This window comes from Salmo salar, chromosome 03 (assembly GCF_965601325.2).
Source record: "Salmo salar chromosome 03, fSalSal1, whole genome shotgun sequence".
In the NCBI taxonomy this organism is placed as follows: Eukaryota; Metazoa; Chordata; class Actinopteri; order Salmoniformes; family Salmonidae; genus Salmo; species Salmo salar.
The window spans coordinates 14,926,176-14,953,446 of NC_138293.1; the positions used below are offsets into that span (position 1 = coordinate 14,926,176).

At 44.9% G+C, this 27,271-nt stretch overlaps 2 protein-coding genes across 2 annotated transcripts; both read left to right on the forward strand.

Moving 5' to 3' along the window:
• The first annotated feature begins 837 nt into the window (after nucleotides 1-837).
• LOC106598927 (uncharacterized) lies at nucleotides 838-20,788 on the forward strand. Its single transcript, XM_082973056.1, has 6 exons — nucleotides 838-6,679; nucleotides 6,776-6,885; nucleotides 8,242-8,491; nucleotides 16,702-16,785; nucleotides 20,083-20,562; nucleotides 20,783-20,788. The coding sequence occupies exons 4-6, from the start codon at nucleotides 16,735-16,737 to the stop codon at nucleotides 20,786-20,788; spliced, it is 537 nt and encodes a 178-aa protein (XP_082829182.1). The 5' UTR covers nucleotides 838-6,679; nucleotides 6,776-6,885; nucleotides 8,242-8,491; nucleotides 16,702-16,734.
• A 2,250-nt stretch (nucleotides 20,789-23,038) lies between these two features.
• si:ch73-389b16.1 (cytoskeletal protein Sojo) lies at nucleotides 23,039-26,016 on the forward strand. Its single transcript, XM_082973291.1, has 2 exons — nucleotides 23,039-23,727; nucleotides 23,890-26,016. The coding sequence occupies exons 1-2, from the start codon at nucleotides 23,610-23,612 to the stop codon at nucleotides 24,105-24,107; spliced, it is 336 nt and encodes a 111-aa protein (XP_082829417.1). The 5' UTR covers nucleotides 23,039-23,609; the 3' UTR covers nucleotides 24,108-26,016.
• Nucleotides 26,017-27,271: the final 1,255 nt, after the last annotated feature.

Genomic DNA, 27,271 nt, shown 5'->3' on the forward strand with positions numbered 1-27,271 from the left:
TCTGAGAGGTATGGAATAGTCTCACACACATTATATATACAAAACTATGTGAACACCCCTTAAAATTAGTGGATTTGGCTATTTCACGCACACCCGTTGCTGACAGGTGTATACAATCGAGCACACAGCCATGCAATCTCCATAGACAAACATTGTCAGTAGAGTGGCCCGTATTGAAGAGCTCAGTGACTTTAAACGTGGCACCGTCATAGGATGCCACCTTTCCAACAAGTCAGTTCGTCAAATCACTGCCCTGCTAGAGCTGCCCCGGTCAACTCTAAGTGCTGTTATTGTGAAGTGGAAACGTCTAGGAGCAACAATGGCTCAGCTGCAAAATGGTAGGCCACACAAGCACACAGAACGGGACTGCAGAGTGCTAAGGCGCTTAGCTCTTAAAAATTGTCTGTCCACGGTTGCAACACTCACTACCGCGTTCCAAACTACCTCTGCAAGAAACGTCAGCACAAGAACTTCATGAAATGGGTTTCCATGACCTAGCAGCCTCAAACAAGCCTAAGATCACCATGCACAATGCCAAGTGTCGGCTGGAGTTGTGTAAAGCTCGCCGCTATTGGACTCTGGAGCAGTGGAAACGTGTTGTCTGTAGTGGTGAATCACGCTTCACCGTTTGGCGGATGTCAGGAGAACGCTACCTGCCACAATGCATAGTGTCAACTGTAAAGTTTGGTGGAGGAGGAATAGTGGTTTGGGGCTGTTTTATTTGGTTTGGGCTAGGCTCCTTAGTTCCAGTGAAGGGAAATCTTAATGCTACAGCATACAATTACATTTTAGACTATTCGGTGCTTCCAACTTTAGCCTAGTGGTTAGAGCGTTGGGCTAGTAACCGAAAGGTTGCAAGTTCGAATCCCCAAGCTGACAAGGTACAAATCTGTCGTTCTGCCCCTGAACAAGGCAGTTAACCCACTGTTAACCCACTGTTCCTAAGAATTTGTTCTTAACTGACTTGCCTAGTTAAATAAAGGTAAAATAAATAAAATGCACAAAGCGAGGTTCGTACAGAAATGGTTTGTCGAGATCGGTGTGGAAGAACTTGACTTAACTGACTTGCCTAGTTAAATAAAGGTAAAATAAATAAAATGCACAGAGCGAGGTCCGTACAGAAATGGTTTGTCGAGATCGGTGTGGAAGAACTTGACTAGCCTGCACAGAGCCCTGACCTCAACCTTTGGGATGAATTGGAATGGCGACTGCTAGCCAAGCCTAATCACCCAACATCAGTGCCCGACCTCACTAATGCTCTTGTGGTTGAATGGAAGCAAGACCCCACAGAAATGTTCCGACATCTAGTGGAAAGCCTTATAGCAGCAAAGGGGACTCCATATTAATGCCCTAGATTTTGGAATGAGATGTCTGTTGAGCAGGTGTCCACATACATTTGGTCATGTAGTGTACATGTGCATGCACACACTGACACACACACACACTCACACTCAGACATGCACAAACACAGACAAACAACTTGGCAGCCATCTCAAAAAGGTTTGGAGATACTTAACACATTGTTGTTCTTACAGGGCAACAAGCAAGCAGTTAAACCCTGTATGTTGCCCCCAGTGGATTATACAGGAACTGCAGATCTGCTCAGCCTCAAACCAGGTACAGTGAAATATTCCACATTTTGTTGTTACAGCCTGAATACAGCAATCAATCGCTCCAACTGGCGAGCGACACTAAACTCAGCTTCCACCAAATCTGTTTTGCTCAGATCCAGCAGTGGTTTCTTTTTCCCATCTACCTTCAGTGTGTACCAAAATTCTCCGATTTCTTTAACTATTTCCTCAGTGACAATCTCACTCATGAGCCCTATGATTTCATTTTGAGTATCGTATATTGAACACCTTTGGTGTGGCAAGAATATTTACTATGAGTTAAACACCATTGCAAACCATGAGGCAATCTGACCATAAATAAATAGGCTTTCCATTATATACTGTGATCCTGGCTTCAATCACACATTCATTAAGTTAGTTGTAACAGATGATATAACAGTATTGATTACTTAAATGTTACACAGACGCCCAAAGGTCACTATTACTGATGGTGCAGTCTTCTATCCACCCATTGGCTAATACACAGTAGCTACATCTATCATATAAACACACTCTAAAGCCTGCTTCCCATCAGAATGTGCCTTGTTGATCAGAGTTCAGTGGGAGTCATGAGACTGGAGCACGAAGTCTCAGTGGGTTGTGATATAAAGCCACTTGTGATATAAATATAGGTATGTCGAATCTGGCACTCAAATGGTGGCACATTGGGACACAATTTAATGTCTCATCTGTAGATACTATCCCCTTATGGTGTTTCTTCCCTCTTAAATGACCTTCAAAGTAATTGTATTTCTTTATGAAAATGCTGCTGTAAATTTGTTCTCTCATCAAATGTCTGAGATCAGTCTCATTTTGAAGGGAATTTATTCGGCTATATGTCTCATGATATGTTGTCAACGACATGAATCAAAAGGTATGACCCAGTGACTTCATCTCCATGCATTATATTATTTGGTCATTCTGCATATTTAAGAACAACAATTTGCCAGGAATATCAGAAATTAACACACAAACACAAAAAATTAAAATCAAGGAGGCCGAGATGCAAAAATATGATTCATTTAAATCCATACTGAAAATAATGGAAATAGTGATACATTAGAAATCTCTGGCAATGTTTTCAATTGGGAGGTCTAATCGTGACACCACTCGTGGCATTTGCAGTTCACGACCTCTTTGTACAACCAATCACTTTTTAGACAGTTCCCTCTCGTCCAATCGAATGACGTGATGTTGGTGCGTGTAGTTGTGTTGTTTTTAATTTGGAAGTGAGCGAATCAGGGAACTGTCAAGCTGTAAAAAAGAGCACCATGTATTTTCCAGAGTATCACAGTTGCTATAGCTTCAGTTAGCTAATTAACATAAACCCTAGCAACCTGTTGATTGATGTAAGCAGGCTAACGTTAGCTAGCTAGCGTGTGTAAAATAATAGCCACCAATGTTTAACAACGATGAGGATCTTCTAGATGTGGCCACTTTAAGGAATCAATTGTGATCGACGGAGATACGTTTGAAAAGTTTGGGAGAACAAATTATGGTAACGCTAACTTAGCTTATAATTGTCAATCGACATGTTTACTGGTGCAGGTCAGGTTGGCCAAAGCCAGGAAAATGCAATTTCATCACCCACATAGCTAGCCTAATTGACAAAAATTAACAGACGGTTCGGTCCTCTGAAAGTCCAACATGTGTGGCCCTCACTTTGACATGTCTCTTCCACATCCTCCTAGTCAATCAGGACATGAGTCACAGTGAGTGGTCTGAGCAGAGTACAACATGTGGGTTGCCAGGTCGTCTGACCTTTGAGCAGGGGTTCCCAAACTTTCGAGCATTGGGGAACAGCCCCACCTGGCAACCCAATTCTGGAGAGAACCCTCAGCCTACCTAGTACTGAGTCCAGGGTGAGAGAGATAACCAATAGTTATATTGTATAAGTCAATGGAGAGAACCATCCAGTTTTTATGGTGGACAGTGTCTGTAACTGTATATCTTCGTGAATGTGTGTGGTCATTTGTGCACTAGTGTGTATCTTGTCCATGACTTTGTCTGTTTGTATAACATCAAATCAAATTGTATTAGTCACATGCGCCGAATACAACAGGTGTAGACCTTACAGTGAAATGCTTACTTACGAGCCCCTAACCGACATTGCAGTTTCAAAAAATACGGATCAGAATAAGAGATAAAAGTAAAAACTAATTAAAGAATATCAGTAAAAAATAACAATATATACAGGGGGGTGCCGGTACAGAGTCAATGTGCGGGGGCACCGGTTAGTTGAGGTAGTATGTACATTTAGGTAGAGTTAATTAAAGTGACTATGCATAGATGACAACAGAGAGTTGGCCCCGGGGGGGGGCAATGTGAATAGTCTGGGTCGCCATTTGACTAGATGTTCAGGAGTCTTATGGCTTGGGGGTAGAAACTGTTTAGAAGCCTCTTAAACCTAGACTTGGCATTCCGGTACCGCTTGCCGTGTGGTAGCAGAGAGAACAGTCTATGACTAGGGTGTCTGGAGTCTTTGACAATTTTCAGGGCCTTCCTCTGACACCACCTGGTATAGTGGTCCTGGATGGCAGGAAGCTTGGCCCCAGTGATGTACTAGGCCGTTCGCACTACCCTCTGTAGTGCCTTGCGGTCGGAGGCCGAGCAGTTGCCATACCAGGCAGTGATGCAACCAGTCAGAATGCTCTCGATGGTGCAGCTGTAGAACATTTTGATGATCTGAGGACCCATGCCAAATCTTTTCAGTCTCCTGAGGGGGAATAGGTTTTGTTGTGCTCGCTTCACGACTGTTATGGTGTGCTTGGACCATGTTAGTTTGTTGGTGATGTGGACACCAAGGAACTTGAAGCTCTCAACCTGCTCCACTGCAGCCCCGGTCAATGAGAATAGGGGCGTGCTCTGTCCTCTTTTTCCTCTAGTCCACAATCATCTCCTTAGTCTTGATCACTTTGAGGGAGAGGTTCTTGTCCTAGCACCACACGGCCAGGTCTCTGACCTCCTCCCTATAGGCTGTCTCGGTGTTGTAGGTGATCAGGCCTACCACTGTTGTGTCATCGTCAAATTTTATGATGGTGTTGGAGTCGGGCCTGGCCGTGCAGTCACGAGTGAACAGGGAGTACAGGAGGGGGCTGAGCACGCACCCCTGAGGGGCCCCTGTGTTGAGGATCAGCATGGCAGATGTGTTGTTACCTACCCTTACCACCGGGGGTTGGCCCATCAGGAAGTCCAGGATCCAGTTGCAGAGGGAGGTGTTTAGTCCCAGGGTCCTTAGCTTATTGATGAGCTTTGAGGGCACTATGGTTGAACGCTGAGCTGTAGTCAATGAATAGCATTCTCACATAGGTGCAATAGAGACGGCATCATCTGTGAATCTGTTAGGGCATTATGCAAATTAACTGGGTCTAGGGTTTCTGGGATGATGGTGTTGATGTGAGCCATGACCAGCCTTTCAAAGCACTTCATGGCTACAGACGTGAGTGCTACGGGTCGGTAGTCATTTAGGCAGGCTACCTTAGTGTTCTTGGGCACAGGCACTATGGTGGTCTGCTTAAAACATGTTGGTATTACAGACTCGGACAGGGAGAGGTTGAAAATGTCAGTGAAGACAATTGCTAGTTGGTCAGCGCATGCTCGCAGTACACATTCTGGTAATCCGTCTGGCCCTGCGGTCTTGTGAATGTTGACCTTTCTAAAGGTCTTATTCACATCGGCTGCGGAGGGCATGATCACACAGTCTTCCGGTACAGCTGGTGCTCTCATGCATGTTTCAGTATTATTTGCCTCAAAGCGAGCATAGAAATAGTTTAGCTCGTCCGGTTGGCTCGTGTCACTGGGCAGCTCTCGGCTGTGCTTCCCTTTGTAGTCCGTAAGGGTTTGCAGGCCCTGCCACATCCGACGAGTATCAGAGCCGGTGTAGTACGACTCGATCTTATTCCTGTATTGACGCTTTGCTTGTTTGATGGTATAGCGGGATTTCTTATAAGCTTCTGGGTTAGATTCCCGCTCCTTGAAAGCGGCAGCTCTAGCCTTTAGCTCAGTGCGGATGCTGCCTGTAATCCATGGTTTTTGGTTGGGGTATGTACGTACGATCACTGTGGGGACTACGTCATCAATGCACTTATTGATGAAGCCAATGACAGATATGGTGTACTCCTCAATACCATTGGAGGAATCCCAGAACATATTCCAGTCTGTGCAAGCAAAAGTCCTTTAGCTTAGCATCTGCTTAATCTGACCACTTTTTTATTGATCTAGTCACTGGTGCTTCCTGCTTTAATTTTTGCTTGTAAGCAGGAATCAGGAGGATAGAATTATAGTCAGATTTGCCAATTGGAGGGTGAGGGAGTGCTTTGTATGTGTCTCTGTGTCTGGAATATAGGTGGTCCAGAGTTCTTTTCCCTCTGGTTGCACATTTAACATGTTGATAGAAATTGGGTAAAACTGATTTAAGTTTCCCTGAATTAAAGTCCCCAGCTTCTAGGAGCGCCGCCTCTGGGTGAGTGTTTTCTTGTTTGCTTATGGCGGAATACAGCTCATTCAATGCTATCTTGGTGCCTGCCTCTGACTGTGGTGGTATGTAAACAGCTACAAAGAATACAGATGAAAACTCTCTTGGCAGGTAGTGTGGTCTACAGCTTATCATGAGAAACTCTACCTCAGGCGAGCAATGGCTCAAGACTTCCTTAGATTTCGTGCACCAGCTGCTGTTTACAAAAATACATAGACTGCCGCCTCTTGTCTTACCAGACGCCGCTGTTCTATCCTGCCGGTACATCGTATAACCAGCCATTATGTGTGAGATGAGTGTTTCTTAGATGTTTGTGTGTGTGTTGGGTTTGTGTGTGATTTATTTAGGCGTTCATTGCTTCTGTGTGTTTGTATATGTCTTATATGCATTGCCATTTTGTCGCTGATGGCATCTCTTAAATGTATGCCAGTTTTTCACCTCAGTCTATCTCATCCAGGGCCGTGGAGATGGAGGTTGGCCCCTCCTCAGGAAGAAGCTGGGTTACCTGCGTCAAGAGAACGACTCCCTGGAGAACAGACAGCTCATTAGGGACCTGGAGGTGGCCCAGATTGAACTGAGCAGCTCCAAGACCAAGGTACTTAGTGAGAACAACTATGAATGTGAAGATCGTTGACGTTCACTAGGTGGGGATACTAAATGGTCTCTGTTTCTCTGCTCTTCCTTCCCTCAGGTCTGTCTCCTGGGCTCCACAGTAGGGGCTAAGACCTCCAGTGTGACTGTCACGAGATAACAGATCCTGGGCTTGGAGGCCGATGTAGAGGCCCAAGCCAAAGAACTCCGGTAACTAAGCATCTTGTAACTAAGCATCTTCTCACATAACCATAAAGCCCTGAACTTCTACACACACCTTTGCCCTGAAATTCTGAAAATGTTGTATTATTCTATTTAGTTTTGTCACGATACCAACATTTCCCAACTTTAAAAACATTTGGCACCAAACAGAATTTAAGGAGCACCAGAAAGATAGATTTGTTTATATAGTTTAGGCTTACATTAGGCCTACATGAATCCTACCTTTGAAGCACATCTCATGATTAGCAGAGCCCTTTATTTTTTTCCTGGGCCAATCAGATGTGCCTTGACCTACTGTCAAGTTACCAGGTTGTTAGCTAACTAGGTAACATGACTGAACACCGTTGTTTGTTATCCAACCAATAACTGGCGACCCAGGATCAGTTTAAAATGGATCACGACATGGTTTTATGAGATTTTACTTTACATTTACGTCATTTAGCAGACGCTCTTATCCAGAGCGACTTATGAGATGATATAAAATGTGCACAAAATCGAGCAGAAAGAAAAAGAAGCTGATCACAGCTGCCACATGTGATATGCGCATGAAGTGAACTGGAAATTATTGGACTGGCGCCTCCAAGATTAGTTGCTGTTGCTTAAAAAATGTAACTGACTTCATAAGCATTTTATAATGGGCGCCAGCTGGTTCTTAAGATCGTTGGTAGTATCATATGAAACGGTATTCTAACATTTTAGGATCATGACGTTTTGGTACCGTGATATTACCGTGGTAACGGTATACCGTGCAACACTAGTTCTATAATGTCATACCATTTTATAACATTGGTTACAGCCTGTAATACATTTCAATATAGTTCTTGTGAGCATAGGAAACTAGGGGGGAAACACTGACAGCAGTTTTTTTGGGCCAGAACCTGAACACGTGGGTTGGGCCAGAGCCTGAACACGTGGGTTGGGCCAGAGCCTGAACACGTGGGTTGGGCCAGAGCCTGAACACGTGGGTTGGGCCAGAGCCTGAACACGTGGGTTGGGCCAGAGCCTGAACACGTGGGTAAAGCAGCGTTTCGGAACTACATCATTGATACTCTGATTGGTTAGAGACGATCCAATCGCTGATGACTTGGTTTTGTACAACGGCCCTCACTTCAACTTCTACGATGGCAGACTCAGATTGAATGTATGGAGAGATCGATACAACGGCAGAATTAAATTCAGGATGAGTCGTCAGGCAACTGTCTTGGTCTGTTGTCTTACGTTCGGTTTCTAGTGAACACGACCCAAGGCTAAAATGAATTGCTAATGACAGCTGAGTAAATTGATATGGAGCGCTTATCTTGATTATAAATGTCATTAAAAACCTCTTCCCGTCTGTTTCTCCAGTGAGCTGAAGGACGAGGTCACCCAGGCACGAACACAGGCCGCCGAGGTCCAGGGACGTCTGGAGGAGGCTGCCCAGCAGTCCTCGCGGCTGGGATGGAGCTGGGCGAGTGGGCCTTGGCAGCCAGGGAGCTGGCCTCTCCACAGGGAGACGGAGCACAGTGCCAGGAACACAGGCTGGCCCGGTGCCGGAGAGAGAACCAGTAGAGCCAGGCTGAATGAGCTAGTCTGGAGAACATACTGAGTCTGAGAGGTATGGAAGAGTCTCACACACATTATATATACAAAACTATGTGAACACCCCTTAAAATTAGTGGATTTGGCTATTCACGCACACCCGTTGCTGACAGGTGTATACAATCGAGCACACAGCCATGCAATCTCCATAGACAAACATTGTCAGTAGAGTGGCCCGTATTGAAGAGCTCAGTGACTTTAAACGTGGCACCGTCATAGGATGCCACCTTTCCAACAAGTCAGTTCGTCAAATCACTGCCCCGCTAGAGCTGCCCCGGTCAACTCTAAGTGCTGTTATTGTGAAGTGGAAACGTCTAGGAGCAACAATGGCTCAGCTGCAAAATGGTAGGCCACACAAGCACACAGAACGGGACTGCAGAGTGCTAAGGCTCTTAGCTCTTAAAAATTGTCTGTCCACGGTTGCAACACTCACTACCGCGTTCCAAACTACCTCTGCAAGAAACGTCAGCACAAGAACTTCATGAAATGGGTTTCCATGACCTAGCAGCCTCAAACAAGCCTAAGATCACCATGCACAATGCCAAGTGTCGGCTGGAGTTGTGTAAAGCTCGCCGCTATTGGACTCTGGAGCAGTGGAAACGTGTTGTCTGTAGTGGTGAATCACGCTTCACCGTTTGGCGGATGTCAGGAGAACGCTACCTGCCACAATGCATAGTGTCAACTGTAAAGTTTGGTGGAGGAGGAATAGTGGTTTGGGGCTGTTTTATTTGGTTTGGGCTAGGCTCCTTAGTTCCAGTGAAGGGAAATCTTAATGCTACAGCATACAATTACATTTTAGACTATTCGGTGCTTCCAACTTTGTGGCAACAGTTTGGGGAGGGCACTTTCCTGTTTCAGTATGACAATGCCCGCATGGGTGGCAGGGTAGCCTAGTGGTTAGAGCGTTGGGCTAGTAACCGAAAGGTTGCAAGTTCGAATCCCCAAGCTGACAAGGTACAAATCTGTCGTTCTGCCCCTGAGCAAGGCAGTTAACCCACTGTTAACCCACTGTTCCTAAGAATTTGTTCTTAACTGACTTGCCTAGTTAAATAAAGGTAAAATAAATAAAATGCACAAAGCGAGGTTCGTACAGAAATGGTTTGTCGAGATCGGTGTGGAAGAACTTGACTTAACTGACTTGCCTAGTTAAATAAAGGTAAAATAAATAAAATGCACAAAGCGAGGTCCGTACAGAAATGGTTTGTCGAGATCGGTGTGGAAGAACTTGACTAGCCTGCACAGAGCCCTGACCTCAACCTTTGGGATGAATTGGAATGGCGACTGCTAGCCAAGCCTAATCACCCAACATCAGTGCCCGACCTCACTAATGCTCTTGTGGTTGAAGGGAAGCAAAACCCCACAGAAATGTTCCGACATCTAGTGGAAAGCCTTATAGCAGCAAAGGGGACTCCATATTAATGCCCTAGATTTTGGAATGAGATGTCTGTTGAGCAGGTGTCCACATACATTTGGTCATGTAGTGTACATGTGCATGCACACACTGACACACACACACACTCACACTCAGACATGCACAAACACAGACAAACAACTTGGCAGCCATCTCAAAAAGGTTTGGAGATACTTAACACATTGTTGTTCTTACAGGGCAACAAGCAAGCAGTTAAACCCTGTATGTTGCCCCCAGTGGATTATACAGGAACTGCAGATCTGCTCAGCCTCAAACCAGGTACAGTGAAATATTCCACATTTTGTTGTTACAGCCTGAATACAGCAATCAATCGCTCCAACTGGCGAGCGACACTAAACTCAGCTTCCACCAAATCTGTTTTGCTCAGATCCAGCAGTGGTTTCTTTTTCCCATCTACCTTCAGTGTGTACCAAAATTCTCCGATTTCTTTAACTATTTCCTCAGTGACAATCTCACTCATGAGCCCTATGATTTCATTTTGAGTATCGTATATTGAACACCTTTTTCACATCTAGTAAGTCAAGGGCACACAGGGCCTCCACCAGTTGGCTGTTGCGTTCGCTGAATCGGTCTGACATTTCACCAATGACGACATCCAATGTGCTGAAGAACAGTCTTTTACGCGTTCTCTTCTCCTCTGTCCTGTTGGCCTACTGAACTGGCCACCAGGTATTGCTGGAGATTTGTAATTACATAATATCGTTGTTTACTTGGAGCTGGTGGTGGTGAGTCAGTGCCTTCGATGACTTCGAACTTGCTGTCACACTGCAGCTTCTCGACGCATTCCCAATGCATTGCGGACCACTTTGACTCCAGCGTAAAGATCTGTTGCTTTTGCCTGCAGTAATTTGTTTGGAGGCTGGAGAAGACTCAGGATTCTGTGCACCATGGTGGCTATAAACTTAAAGCCGGGGTCCATCAATGCCTTCAGCAGCCCTGTAGGCTCCAGTCTTACTTCTGTGTTGTAGGAACGCGTGCGTTTTCCCCCGCTTTTCATGGAAACCATACCTAACCGTTCAGTAGCTTTCCATAGCCCCCCTACACACACTGTTTTATGTTTTAGATGTATTTAACCTTTATTTAAGTAGGCAAGTCGGTTAAGAACAAATTCTTATTTACAATGACGGCCTACCCCGGTCAAACCCGGAAGACTCTGGGCCAATTGTGCACCGCCCTATGGGACTCCCAATCACGGCCGGATGTGATTCAGCCTGGATTCAAACCAGGGACTGTAGTGTATCCACTTGCACTGAGATGCAGTGCCTTGGACCGCTGTGCCACTCGGGAGCCACTGTGGTGGGCCCTGTCCATTGTGCTGACACAGCGCAGCGGAGCTATCTTTTTTTTTTTTCACCAACTTGCCACTCACTGAACTTTTTGCTATTTTATATATGGATCATAAAACTGAGGGGGCTAAAGTTTAAATTGAGGAGCCGGGCTCGCAGCTGTAAGTCTTTCTGGGTAAGACTCTAAGAGCTTTGCACACCTGGATTGTACAATATTTGCACATGATTATTAAAAAAATTCTTCAAGCTTTGTCAAATTTTTTGTTGATTGTTGCTAGACAACCATTTTCAAGTCTTGCCATAGATTTTCAAGCCATGTCTGTTGGAAAGCAGACTGAACCAGGTTTCCTTCTAGGAGTTTGCCTGTGCTTGACTTTATTCTGTTTCTTTTTATCCTAAACAACTCCCTAATCCCTGCCGATGACAAGCATACCCACAACATGATGCAGAAAATATGAAGAGTGGTAGTAGTGAGCAAATGAGGTTTAAGTTCCTTGTCGGCTCCAGTATTTGAACCAGCAACCATTTCGTTACTGGCCAAATGCTCTATCCACTAAGCCAGTGGTTCCCAAACTTTTTATAGTCCCATACCCCTTCAAACATTCAACATCCAGCAGCGTACCCCCTCTAGCACCAGGGTCAACGCACTCTCAAATGTGTTTTTTTGACATCATTGTAAGCCTGCCACACACACTATACGATACATTTATTAAACATAAGAATGAGTGTGAGTTTTTGTCACAGCCTGGCTTGTGGGAAGTGACAAAGAGCTCTTATAGGACCAGGGCACAAATAATAATCAATAATTTAGCTCTTTATTTAGCCAACTTACATATAAAACTTTATTTGTTCATCGAAAATTGTGAATAACTCACCACAGGTTAATGAGAAAGGTATGCTTTAAAGGATACACATAACTCTGCAATGTTGGGTTGTATTGGAGAGAGTCTCAGTCTTAAATAATTTTCCACACATAGTCTGTGCCTGTATTTCGTTTTCATGCTTGTGAGGGCCGAGAATCCACTTTCACATAGGTACGTGGTTGCAAAGGGCATTAGTGTCTTAATAGCGCAATTTGCCAAGGCAGGATACTCTGAGCACAGCCCAATCCAGAAATCTGGCAGCAGCTTCTGATTAAATTAAATTTTCCCAGAACCGCTTGTTGCAATTTCGATGATGCACTCTTGTTCAGATATCTGTAAGTGGACTGGAGGCAGGGCATGAAAGGGATATCGAATCCAGTTGTTTGTGTCATCAGTTTCAGGAAAGTAATTGCGTACCCAATTCACTCAGGTGCTTCGCTATATCACATTTGACATTGTCCATAAGCTTGAGTTCATTTGCATACAAAAAATCTTACAATAATGGAAAGACCTGTGTGTTGTCCTTGTTAATGCAGACAGAGAAGAGCTCCAACTTCTTAATCATAGCCTCAATTTTGTCCCGCACATTGAATATAGTTGAGGAGAGTCCCTGTAATCCTAGGTTCAGATCATTCAGGCGAGAAAAAACATCACCCAGATAGGCCAGTCGTGTGAGAATCACGTCATCATGCAAGCGGTCAGACAAGTGAAAATTATGGTCAGTAAAGAAAACTTTAAGCTCGTCTCTCAATTAAAAAAAACATGTCAATACTTTGCCCTTTGTTAACCAGCGCACTTTTGTATGCTGTAAAAGCGTTACATGGTCGCTGCCCATATCATTGCATAGTGCAGAAAATACATGAGAGTTCAGGGGCCTTGCTTTAACAAAAAACATTTTCACTGTAGTGTCCAAAACGTCTTTCAAGCTGTCAGGCATTCCCTTGGCAGCAAGAGCCTCTCGGTGGATGCTGCAGTGTACCCAAGTGGCGTTGGGAGCAACTGCTTGCACGTGCGTTACCACTCCACTATGTCTCCCTGTCATGCCATCAGTACAGATAACAGCACATCTTGACCACCAAAGTCCATTTGATGTCACAAAGCTGTCCAGTACTTAAAAAATATCCTCTCCTGTTGTCCTGGTTTCCAGTGGTTTGCAGAAGAGGAAATTTTCCTTAACTGACCCCCCCCCATAAACATAACTGACATATACCAGGAGCTGTGCCAGGCCCGCCACGTCTGTGGACTCATCCAGCTGTAATGCATAGAATTCACTTGCTTGTATGCGAATCAGTAATTGTTTCAAAACATCTCCTGCCATGTCACTGATGCGTTGTGTAACTGTGTTGTTTGATGAAGACATTGTCTGTATAGTTTTTTGGGCCTCTTCCCCCCAGCGTTGTCCCAGCCGTATCCGCGGCAGCCGGAATAATTAAGTCCTCCACAATAGTATGGGGCTTGCCTGTCCTAGCCACTCGGTAGCTCACCGTATAAGAAGCTTCTAGACCCTTCTTATTAATGGTACCTGCTGTTATGCATGTCTTACTACTAGAAAGATGTCTTAATTCTCGCTCAAAAAACTCCCGTGGCTTATTTTTCAAATTGGCATGTTTTGTTTTTCAATGTCTGCGCAAGAGTGAAAGTTTCATTGAGCTGTGAGATAGTACTTTTGGACATATGTGGCTGAGGAAGGGCACTACTCCCAATATAAGTGAACCCCAAATCAATGTAGTTCTCATCATATTTGCGCCTCTTCAATGTTCCAACGTCCCTGTCTGTTGTTCGGTGCTTTCCCAGGGAAGGGGGCATTAGCTCTTCGGCTGCATCAGATTCACAGCTGTCAGTGTCCATGCTAGCTGGGCTAACAACAAATGTAGAATTACTGATGCTAGCATTGGATGTGCTTGTGGAAGCAGAACAACTTGTGTCGTCGACAGGTGCAGGTGTAGTACTGCTGGCAGTAGCAGTACTACCAGTAGAGCTGGTATGTGTCTCTATGGATGCGGGCCTTACTTTTTTTTAACCATTTATCCATTTCCGAGCAAACAAAATGAGCAGCAGCTACGTTTGGCTACATACGGACTGTTAGTGGAATTCCTGCGAGAGACTAACGGTTAATGTGATTGGATGTTAATTATTTGACTAGGCTACCTGTATTTGACATTGTGTTGTTATTTCGCTGAACACTAGATGGTTTAGTTTTATTTTTGGCAGTGAAACAAGGCTACATAGGCGAGAAAATAAAACTCACCCAAGTGTATAGCCCCGTTGGAAAATATTAATGTACTGTTTAAAAATGTGAAGAAAAAATTAAAAATTATAAAAGAATATATACTGCTCAAAAAAATAAAGGGAACACTTAAACAACACATCCTAGATCTGAATGAAAGAAATAATCTTATTAAATACTTTTTTCTTTACATAGTTGAATGTGCTGACAACAAAATCACACATAAATAATCAGTGGAAATCCAATTTATCAACCCATGGAGGTCTGGATTTGGAGTCACACTCAAAATTAAAGTGGAAAACCACACTACAGGCTGATCCAACTTTGATGTAATGTCCTTAAAACAAGTCAAAATGAGGCTCCGTAGTGTGTGTGGCCTCCACGTGCCTGTATGACCTCCCTACAACGCCTGGGCATGCTCCTGATGAGGTGGCGGATGGTCTCCTGAGGGATCTCCTCCCAGACCTGGACTAAAGCATCCGCCAACTCCTGGACAGTCTGTGGTGCAACGTGGCGTTGGTGGATGGAGCGAGACATGATGTCCCAGATGTGCTCAATTGGACTCAGGTCTGGGGAATGAGCGGGCCAGTCCATAGCATCAATGCCTTCCTCTTGCAGGAACTGCTGACACACTCCAGCCACATGAGGTTTAGCATTGTCTTGCATTAAGAGGAACCCAGGGCCAACCGCACCAGCATATGGTCTCACAAGGGGTCTGAGGATCTCATCTCGGTACCTAATGGCAGTCAGGCTACCTCTGGCGAGCACATGGAGGGCTGTGCGGCCCCCCAAAGAAATGCCACCCCACAATATGACTGACCCACCGCCAAACGGGTCATGCTGGAGGATGCTGCAGGCAGCAGAACGTTCTCCACGGCGTCTCCAGACTCTATCACGTCTGTCACGTGCTCAGTGTGAACCTGCTTTCATCTGTGAAGAGCACAGGGCGCCAGTGGCGAATTTGCCAAACTTGGTGTTCTCTGGCAAATGCCAAACGTCCTGCACGGTGTTGGGCTGTAAGCACAACCCCCACCTGTGGACGTTGGGCCCTCATACCACCCTCATGGAGTCTGTTTCTGACCGTTTGAGCAGACACATGTACATTTGTGGCCTGCTGGAGGTCATTTTGCAGGGCTCTGGCAGTGCTTCTCCTGCTCCTCCTTGCACAAAGGCGGAGGTAGCGGTCCTGCTGCTGGGTTGTTGCCCTCCTACGGCCTCCTCCACGTCTCCTGATGTACTGGCCTGTCTCCTGGTAGCGCCTCCATGCTCTGGACACTACGCTGACAGGCACAGCAAACCTTCTTGCCATAGCTCACATTGATGTGCCATCCTGGATGAGCTGCACTACCTGAGCCACTTGTGTGGGTTGTAGACTCCGTCTCATGCTACCACTAGAGTGAAAGCACCGGCAGCATTCAAAAGTGACCAAAACATCAGCCAGGAAGCATAGGAACTGAGAAGTGGTCTGTGGTCCCCACCTGCAGAACCACTCCTTTATTGGGGGTGTCTTGCTAATTGCCTATAATTTCCACCTGTTGTCTATTCCATTTGCACAACAGCATGTGAAATGTATTGTCAATCAGTGTTGCTTCCTAAGTGGACAGTTTGATTTCACAGAAGTGTGATTGACTTGGAGTTACATTGTGTTGTTTAAGTGTTCCCTTTATTTTTTTGAGCAGTGTATAATAATAAAAAAAAAAATGTGAATCACATTTTTTTTTGGCGTACCCCCGACCACATTGCGAGTACACCTGGGGGTATACCTGCACTAGGCTACCTGCCGCTCTGTCTCCCCTCTCCCTCATCTTCCGTCTCCCTTCTCCTCTTCTCTCCCTCATCTTTTTGGCTCCCTTACCCCCCCCTCTCCCTCATATTTACGTCTCCCTTCTCTCCCTCATCTTTCCGTCTCCCTTCTCCCCTTCTCTCCCTCATCTTTCCGTCTCCCTTCTCCCCTTCTCTCCCTCATCTTTCCATCTCCCTTCTCCCCTTCTCTCCCTCATCTTTCCGTCTCCCTTCTCCCCTTCTCTCCCTCATCTTTCCGTCTCCCTTCTCCCCTTCTCTCCCTCATCTTTCCGTCTCCCTTCTCCCCTTCTCTCCCTCATCTTTCCGTCTCCCTTCTCCCCTTCTCTCCCTCATCTTTCCGTCTCCCTTCTCCCCTTCTCTCCCTCATCTTTCCGTCTCCCTTCTCCCCTTCTCTCCCTCATCTTTCCGTCTCCCTTCTCCCCTTCTCTCCCTCATCAAATGTCTTAACATTATCATACCATAGGTCATTGATCAAGGATTGCATACAATACAAGGATGTGCAATATGGCAAGGAGAAATTACAATAACATGTATGTTTGACATAAATACATAACATATTGCATATAACAGGAGCGTTTCTGATTACATGAACATGTTTTGTTTCTGTGTGACAAGTGAGGCAGCTGGAGACAGCGCTGTCCTGTAGAGATGGAGGCCGAGGATCAGTACCAGAGTCAGCTGGACATCAAGAGCCACCAGGTGTGTGTGTTTTGCGGTGCAACATGTCGGTACCTCCCTGTTACTTATACAGCATTGTGACTGCCATGCTTGTGTGTGTGCTTTTGACTGTTTCTGCGTGTGTGTGTGTGTGTGTGTGTGTGTGTGTGTGTGTGTGTGTGTGTGTGTGTGTGTGTGTGTGTGTGTGTGTGTGTGTGTGTGTGTGTGTGTGTGTGTGTGTGTGTGTGTGTGTGTGTGTGTGTGTGTGTGTGTGTGTGTGTGTGTGTGTGTGTGTGTGACCCCCTGTCCCTCTCTACTCCATCGCCGGCTGTCGTCTCTGCAGGAGGAGTTGCGTAGCAGCACTCTGGTTTGTAGTCACTTCAGTGTTTAGCTCCAGTACTCCCTGCAGCAGAACATATTACAGGAGAGCAGCACCCGCTGGCCGAGCTGGAGGACAGCCAGAGCCAGCTACAGGGACATGTAGAGAAACCTATGGGAGAGACAAGATAAATAGACAAATACTCTACCTAGATGAGAGACGAAGACAAATACTCTACCTAGATGGGTGTAAATGTGTCCTATAGAGGGACGTCAGAAATAACGAGGTGTAGTGCCAACTTGGTAAAACACGTGCCATTGAGCCAGCTACAGGCAGGTAAACCTACTAGAGAGACTAAGACAAATGGTCTACCTCGACGCCAGGTATGAATATGTGTCTTACAGACAGGGAGAACCCTAACATTGCATTGAGACCTAAGGTAAAACACACATCTGTCAAGCAAAAGCTATTGCATAATATTCCATTTATTTGAGTATTTGACATAGCAGGGTTCTGTATGTGGTTATAATTGTCTTAGCTAATCATTTCACATGCTCTTGCCATATTTTTGTGTGAGTGTTCTTTTTTTCATGTTCTTCACCAATAACACAGTATAAAGGACTCCATTGACAAAACCCAATCTAAATATCTACAGTTGCGGGAAATAACATTTCTGTTTACAAAGAGAGCTGAGAGCTGAACTTCCCAAAGGCAACACTCTTTCTGTATCAAATTTGAAATCTTAGGGTATCACCAAGTCTTCCGTTGTTTTAAGGTGAATCATGTTAACTGTTATTTTACGGTAGTAGAAAGGAGTCTTTCAAGCAGTGAGGACATTCCCTATCATGGGGAATTCCAAAGGGACATATCTATCAGGCATAGTGATGCAGAGCCGTGGGTCAATCACAACACAATTCAGGAAATGATCAAAGTTCTGTTCCTGACTTGACAAATCATTTTAAGACGTGCAATTTCCTATTCATAATGGTCTGCATTTGTTTCAACTTTAATGTTACGCCCACAGATTATCACAAATCAGGGTCGGTCCATAGTGAAAAATCATATGAGTTTTGAATTTAGCTCTGGTGACAAGCACTGATCTAACTTGCTGATGTGGCCTGGTTTGTGTCTGTCTAATACTAGGCTACATACAGTAATAACACTGTTTTCCTACTGGAAGCAGCACTAGAACAAAAGATCTACTTGAATGCAAGTCTTGTGTTTTTTTAAATCCCTCCCGTTGACGCACATACTATCGCCTACAGAAATAAATATTTATCGTTGATTTTTCTGTGTACTGTACTTTGCTTATCTGACATTCAGTTCAAAATTTACAACTGTAAATTTTTTTTACAAAAAAACAATAACAAAAAACATTAGTTTCCATGACCACACAGGGATGAAAGCAACTTAATGTGAATTAAACTTTTTCAACATTTTGTTACGTTAGAGGCTTATTCTAAAATAGATTTTTTTCTTCTCATCAATCTACGCACAATACCTCATAACAAACCAAAACAGTTTTTTGACATTTTTGCAAATAAAAAAAATAAAGACAATGAAATATCACATTTACGTAAGTATTCAGACCCTTTACTCAGTACTTTATTGAAGTACCTTTCGAGTCAGCGATTACAGCCTCGAGTCTTCTTGGGTATGACGCTACAAGCTTGGCACACCTGTATTTGGGGTGTTTCTCCCATTCTTCTTTGCAGAACCTCTCAAGCTCTGTCAGGTTGGATGGGGAGCGTCGCTGCACAGCTATTTTCAGGTTTCTCCAGAGATATTCGATTGGGTTCAAGTCCATGCTCTGGCTGGGCCACTCAAGGACATTCAGAGACTTGTCCCGAAGCCACTCCTGCGTTGTCTTGGCTGTGTGCTTAGAGTCGTTGTCCTGTTGGAAGGTGAACCTTCACCCCAGTCTGAGGTCATGAGTGCTCCGGAGCAGGTTTTCATCAAGGATCTCTCTGTGCTTTGCTCCGTTCATCCTTCTCTCGATCCTGACTAGTCTCCCACTCCCTGCCGCTGAAAAACATCCCCACAGCATGATGCTGCCAGCACCATGCTTTCCCATAAGGAGGTTGCCAAGTTTCCTCCAGACGTGACACTTGTCATTCAAGCCAAAGAGTTCAATCTTGGTTTCATCAGAACAGATAATCTTGTTTCTCATTATCTGAGAGTCTTTAGGGGCCTTTTGGAAAACTCCAAGTGGGCTGTCATGTGCTCTTACTGAGGAGTGGTTTCCGTCTGGCCACTCTACCAGGCCTGATTGGTGGAGTGCTGCTGCTAGAAGGTTCTCCCAACTCCACAGAGGAAGTCTGGAGCTCTGTCAGAGTGAACATCAGGTTCTTGGTCACCTCCCTGACCAAGGCCCTTCTCCCCCGCTTGCTCCGTTTGGTTGAGCGGCCAGCTCTAGGAAAAGCTTCTTCCATTTAAGAATGATGGAGGCCAATGTGTTCTTGGAGGCCTTTAATACCGCAGCCATTTTTTGGTGCCCTTCCCTAGATCTGTGCCTCCACACAATCCTGTCTCGGAGCTCTATGGACAATTCTTTCGACCTCATGGCTTGGTTTTTGCTCTGACATGCATTGTCAACTGTGGGACCTTATATAGACAGGTGTGTGCCTTTCCACATCATGTCCAATCAATTGAATTTACCACAGGTGGACTCCAATCAATTGGAAACAGGATGCACCTGAGCTCAATTTCGAGTCTCATCATAGTAAAGGGTCTGAATACTTATGTAAATAATTTATTATCATTTCATTTTTTTAAATAAATTTGCAAAAATATCTAAACCTGTTTTCACTTTGTCATTATGGAGTATTGTGTGTAGATTGATGAGGGACATTTTTTATTTAATCCATTTTAGAATAAGGCTGTAACGTAACAAAATGTGGAAAAAGTAAAGTTGTCTGAATACTTTCCAAATGCACTGTATGTTTAGGGTTGTGCTTAAACACATTATTAGTAATTGAATATGAATATGTGATATATAGAGTGAATGATATTTGTGCCAGGTGTCTGCGTTGGAGCTCGAGTGGGAGCGCTTGTCTCTGGATGAGGAGGTGCAGGAGAAGAGGACGCCCGTCTGCGCAACTCCCCGTCTGCGCAGCTCCCCGGCCGCGCAGCTCCCCGTCTGCACAGCTCCCCGGCCGCGCAGCTCCCCGTCTGCACAGCTCCCCGGCCGCGCAGCTCCCCGGCCACGCAGCTCCCCGGCCGCGCAGCTCCCCGGCCGCGCAGCTCCCCGGCCACGCAGCTCCCCGGCCGCGCAGCTCCCCGGCCGCGCAGCTCCCCGTCTGCGCAGCTCCCCGGCCGCGCAGCTCCCCGGCCGCACAGCTCCCCGGCCGCACAGCTCCCCGGCCGCACAGCTCCCCGGCCGCACAGCTCCCCGGCCGCACAGCTCCCCGGCCGCACAGCTCCCTGGCCGCACAGCTCCCCGTCTGCGCAGCTCCCCGGCCGCACAGCTCCCCGGCTGCACAGCTCTCTGGCTCTGTCTGGTAACACTAGATGGAAGATTTTTAATCATTCACATTTCATGTGTAGTTTTTTTTATAGAACGCTTCAGTCACACAATTCACTCAATTTAATTTAATTAAGTCATTGCATTAATGGCTGATTCGTTAATCAAGCCAGTCAAATGTGCTTCTTTGTTTATGCACAAAACAGATATTATGATATCTAAACTATGAAAGTTTAATTTACCATAACCCTCTATAGTTGTAGTTGGTGCCACACGGAAACTTACCGCACTACCCTTACAGAGCCTTCACAAAGTATTCACACCCCTTGACTTATTCCACATTTTGTTGTTACAGCCTGAATTCATGGATCCCCCCCCCCCCCCCCCCCCCGACACCCATCTACACACAATACCCCATAATAACAAAGTGAAAACATGTTTTTAGAAATTGTTGCAGATTTATTGAAAATTAAATACAGAAATATCTAATTTAAATAAATATTCATACCCCTGATTCAATGTTAGAATCAGCTTTGGTAGTGATTACAGCTGTGAGTTTTTCTGGTTCAGGCTCCTGGATTGTACAATATTTGCCCATTTATTATTTTCAAAATTCTTCAAACTCTTTCAAATTGGTTGTTGATCATTGCTAGATGATAGATTTGCCATAGATTTTCAAGCAGATTTAAGTCAAAACTGTAACTCGGCCACTCAGGAAAATTAATTGTCTTGGTAAGCAACTCCGGTGTAGATTTGGACTTGTGTTTTAGGTTATTGTCCTGCTGAAAGGTGAATTCATCTTCCAGTGTCTGTTAGAAAGCACACTGAAGGTTTTCTTCTAGGATTTTGCCCATGCATAGCTCCATTCTGTAAATGTTTTATCCTGAAAAACTCCCCAGTCCTTAATGATTACAAGTATAACATGATGCAGCCACCGGTATGCTTGAAAATATGGAAAGTATTCACACCCCTTGACTTTTTAGACATTTTGGTGGTTCCGGGCCTAAATTTAAAATTCATTATTTAGAGTTTTGTTGTTACTGGCCTACACACAATACCCCATTGGTCCAAGCACACCAAGACAGTCGTGAAGAGGGCATGTGTCACGTCCTGACAAGTATAGGGGTTATTTGTGATTGTAGTTTGGTTAGGACGTGGCAGAGGGTATTTGTTTTATGTGGTTCGGGGTGGTGGTTTGTTTAGAAGGGTGTTTGATTTATTATTTCCGGGTTTTGGGTTATGTTCTATGTTTTTGTATTTCTATGTTCTTTCTAGTTTAGTAATTTCTATGTTAGGTAATTGGGTGTTGGACTCTCAATTGAAGGCAGGTGTTTGTAGTTGCCTTTGATTGAGAGTCCTATATATAGGGATGTGTTTTGTTTGTTAATTGTGGGTAGTTGTCTTTAGCACTGCTGTTAAGTGTATAGCCTGCTAAACTGTTTCCTGTCGTTGTTTCTTTGTTTATTGTTTTTCCGTGTTCACAGTCTTTATTTAAAATAAATATTAAGATGAGCACGCAACCCGCTGCGCCTTGGTCCTCTCTACCCGAAGACAGACGTTACAGCATGACAAAACCTATTCCCCCTCAGGAGACTGAGACTGAAAAGATTTGGCATGGGTCCTCAGATCCTCAAAAGGTTTTACAGCTGCACCATCGAGAGCATCCTGACGGGTTGCATCACTGCCTGATAAGCCCCCAAGCCATAAGACTCCTGAACAGCTAATCAAATGGCTACGCTGCTGCTACTCTGTTATTATCTATGCATAGTCACTACCTACATGTACATATTACCTCAATTACCTCGACACCAGTGCCCCCACACATTGACTCTGTACCGGCACCCCCTGTATATAGCCCCGCTATTATTATTTACTGCTGCTCTTTAATGTCAAAACATTCTCAAAATAATCTATTTTAAATTCAGGATGTGATACAATAAAATATTTAAAAAGTCAAGAGGTGTCAATACGTAGTGAAGGCGTTGTAGAAACCATCAGATAAGACTACAACATCATTTCTGTTTGTAGACTCCAACTGTTCACTGTTGTATAATGGAGTGGTTTGAGTTCAGAGCAGCTCCTACCCTATAACCAAGAGAGAGAGGGAGAGATATTCTAATCCCCTGAGGAGCTGACCGAATGAGACAGCCCCATGACTCTAGTGCCTCCACAACCAGTGTTCTTATTGTGTCCCATCTCCTCCCCCACCCCCCATCTCCTCCCCTAACCCCCATCTCCTCCTCTAACCCCCATCTCCTCCTCTAACCCCCATCTCCTCCCCCACCCCCCATCTCCTCCTCTAACCCCCATCTCCTCCCCCACCCCCCATCTCCTCCTCTAACCCCCCATCTCCTCCTCTAACCCCCATCTCCTCCTCTAACCCCCCATCTCCTCCTCTAACCCCCTATCTCCTCCCATAACCCCCTATCTCCTCCCATAACCCCCCATCTCCTCCCATAACCCCCTATCTCCTCCTCTAATGTCCCATCTCCTCCTCTAATCCCCATCTCCTCCCATAACCCCCTATCTCCTCCTCTAATGTCCCATCTCCTTCTCTAACCCCCATCTCCTCCCCCACGCTCCACTCTCATGGGGTGTGTGTGTATATATACAGTGCTCTGCTCTCTGAAGCATCCTTCCTAGGAAGAGTGACTTTTCGGTGCTCAGGGTGGAGTTTAACAGCGGAGAGTAGAGGAGCACTTTAGGACATTGCTTCTTCTATGTAGTCTATACAGGGGGAGGGAAGATGCTCAGATTTCTAACACTTGTCAGTTAGTACTTAAGTTACTCAGTATTCTAGTTATAAGTTACTCAGTTAGTACTTTCATTCGGTCCCAGGTCCTACAGAGCCTGAGGTTTTTTGCGGGTAGTGCAGTAGCATAATGGGGGCACGGTTGTGCACTGTTAGGTGGACGCCAGATGGAGGGTGTCTAGAATGTGTGTGAGTTCCCGGTGTGATCTCTGTATGTCTGTGACGGTGTATTTGATTTGATCTGTGTGAGGATACTTGTATGCCTACTAACGTGTGTGTATTCCAGTCAGCTGTCGTCTGAGATAAATACGTGTCGTGGCGAGCTGTCATCCATGGAGCAGGAGCTGCAGAGGCTGCGGAGAGACACCAGTATGAATTCCTCCCAGCTCAGCTACGCGGAGGAGACCCTGCAGAAGACCCAGGGCCTACTGGAGGAGAAGAACGACGCAGGTAGGACACTGGGGGGGTTATTTTAGATCCTTCCTTCCTTTTTTCTTCATTTCTTCATTCATTAGGGCCCATTTCCTTTAGATTTCTGTGATTCTAGGACTGAACTGAACATAGAACGTTCATTGTGGAAACCCTTTCTTCCCCTCCTCCTCCCCCCTGCAGTTGTGGACTTGGAGGAGAAGCTCCACTGCTGTGAGGAGGACAGGCGGAACTCTGTGCAGCGTGTGAAGGATCTGGAGGGACAGCTATGGGAGGTGCGCGATGAGATGCATGACACTCTAGAGAAACTACAAGAGCTGAGAGACCTGTTACAGCGCACGCAGCTCAGTGCAGATGAACGACAGATTTCATTGGAGAAACTGTCCGCTGAGCTCAGGTGAGCCTCTCTGCCAACCGCCCGACACACACACACACACACACACACACACACACACACACACACCCTTGACCGGTGGTCTCCATTTGTTGCTTCATTGAAGAAGACAGGTCTCCCCTCACACCTTTAGAAAATGCTTCTTAAACAAAATCATCTCCAAACAGACAAAAGTCCCCCTCCCCAAGAACGGTCAGTGGAAAATGTAATAAAATGACTGCATGGCAATTTGAAGGTGAAGGTATTTCATTTTTAAAACCTATTTCATTACACATTTCATTGAAGAAGCGCTGCCAGCACACTGGAAGTAACACGTGCTGTCTATGGACAGTGTGACCATGGCAACCGCTGACCTGCCGAGCGCTGTGGAGTTGTGTCTGCGACTTCGTTGACCAACCGATTTGGGGAGACTGATTCCAAAGTCCTGCGTTTTGATTTGGTTTTAACACAATGAAACATTCTTTGGTCAGAATTAATAATCATTGATTTTGGATTACTTTGTTTGTCTTTTACTGTGACTTTTTACTATATAAAAAAGGAAATATGATATGTGTAATATATGTATATACTATTTTTAAAAGTACATATTACGTACTGTGCGTAACTTATTTGTTGAGAATTAGGTGCAATGCTGAAAACGTAGTTCCTCTTTGCACTGAATCCTGACGTGAGCTCATCATCATCATCATCATCATCAAGGGAAAGCCTCCGTTTCAAGAGGAAGCTAACTGTGTACTCTACAGTGGCAGGCTGAGTTGGTCTCTGTCATTCATAATATGGATCATGCTATTTTTATTATTTATATATTTCAAAATGTATTGTTTTTCTAATGTATAAATGGTGTGTTCTTTTGAGGCTTTGTCGCAGTGCAGAGAACAAAGAGCAGTTGCTTTGGACACACACACACACACACGGATATCAAGCACCCGTGGGAATCATAAAATGAGTCATAAATCATTTGATACACATGATCTCTTTGTGTACATAGAGAAACAGAACAGGATATTACATTTTACGTCCTGTTCTCCATTCCAAATACAATAGCACTCTTGTCTGTCTGGTGTGGAGTTAATGCCCTCTGTTTGATACCAACCAGCCAGTTCATCTTTGGTAAACATCTTTGTCAAATACACAGTTGTCCCCCAGCCAACATGACTTGACAAGTTGACAGAGTCACAAACTGTCAAAGGGCACGCTCTAACCGGGTGTATGTCATGGGGATTATTGTGAAGCTTTGACAGGTATACATGTGGATCGTCTCTCATTCAAACATAATGACAACTACAGTAACACCTGATGATCTGTAAATCCTATTGAACAGCTACAGGGCTGTAACTCCTCCCCTCAGGCATGGATGCAGTAGTATTGAAGTTAAACGAAAGGCATCAAAAAGACTACGTACTGTGACTGAGAACAGGCTGTCTGAGGGGATCAGAATCACTGGGTCACACACTGATTCATCTCTCCTGGACAGAACTACCTTAACATGAACATCTGACCAAATTGCGTGAGATATTTTGTTATGGGTTAACTGAGATTACACACTGACTAGTTATTTAGGATGCAAGGTGATTTGTAGATCAGGGATTCAGACTGCAATGCAGTTCATCTCAAACGCACACAACATCTCTGCATTAGAGTCGCAAGTAGTTTTCCTTTGATTCCCTCGTGTGTGTGAAACAAAATGCCCTTTACACAGATGTGATCAGATGAGATCTTCTGGTTGAAATAGAATATGCCCCTGGTGAACAGTGATTTCACAGTTGTGCCTGTGCTTCTGGGTAGGTTCCCCAGCTCCACATAACATGCCTTCAGATCCACTGTGTGTGTGTGTGTGTGTGTGTGTGTGTGTGTGTGTGTGTGTGTGTGTGTGTGTGTGTGTGTGTGTGTGTGTGTGTGTGTGTGTGGTGTGTGTGTGTTGGACATAGACACAGCACTGAAGGAGAGACAGGGGGAGCTCCAACAGAGAGGACAGCTGGTACACACACAAATACAAAACTGAGGCAACATTAATTGCGTGGCGCGTTATAGTGTATTTAATTTGAATGGCCAAAGTCTTAATGGATGGAATTATAAGAAATAAGGCCTTTCTCTCTCTCCCTCCTCTTCCTCAGCTGGGCCAGTTGGACGTGGTCATCAGAGACCATAACCTGGAGATAGACAAAAAGGGTCAGTCCCTACAGCAGACTGGACCAGAGAAAGATGTTAAAGACTGAGACAGACATCATAAAGGCCACATTACACTCATTTGGGGTTGTTGTTGGCCCTGGAAACCATGTTCTTATCACACATACTCTCCATTCTGGTATAGGGATAAATGTGAAGGGCTGTTTACTATCACCTCATGTGTTGTCTCTACAGGTGGAGTTTTTGAGTGACAGGCTAGACCTGCTAAAAGCACAACTACAAGGGAAGGAGGATTCTTAGGAAGGTATGAGAGAGAGAGAGATGAGTTATGGTATTATTGTACTGATGGAGGGAGAGATGAGTTATGGTATTATTATACAGATGGATGGATGGAGGGAGAGATGAGTTATGGTATTATTATACTGATGGATAGAGGGAGAGATGAGTTATGGTATTATTATACTGATGGATGGATGGAGGGAGAGATGAGTTATGGTATTATTATACTGATGGAGGGAGGGAGAGATGAGTTATGGTATTATTATACTGATGGATGGAGGGAGTGATGAGTTATGGTATTATTATACTGATGGATGGAGGGAGAGATGAGTTATGGTATTATTATACTGATGGAGGGAGGGAGAGATGAGTTATGGTATTATTATACTGATGGATGGATGGAGGGAGAGATGAGTTATGGTATTATTATACTGATGGATAGAGGGAGAGATGAGTTATGGTATTATTATACTGATGGATGGAGGGAGAGATGAGTTATGGTATTATTATACTGATGGATGGAGGGAGAGATGAGTTATGGTATTATTATACTGATGGATGGAGGGAGAGATGAGTTATGGTATTATTATACTGATGGATGGAGGGAGAGATGAGTTAGATGGATGGATGGAGGGAGAGATGAGTTATGGTATTATTATACTGATGGATGAGGGAGAGATGAGTTATGGTATTATTATACTGATGGATGGAGGGAGGATGAGTTATGGTATTATTATACTGATGGATGGAGGGAGAGATGAGTTA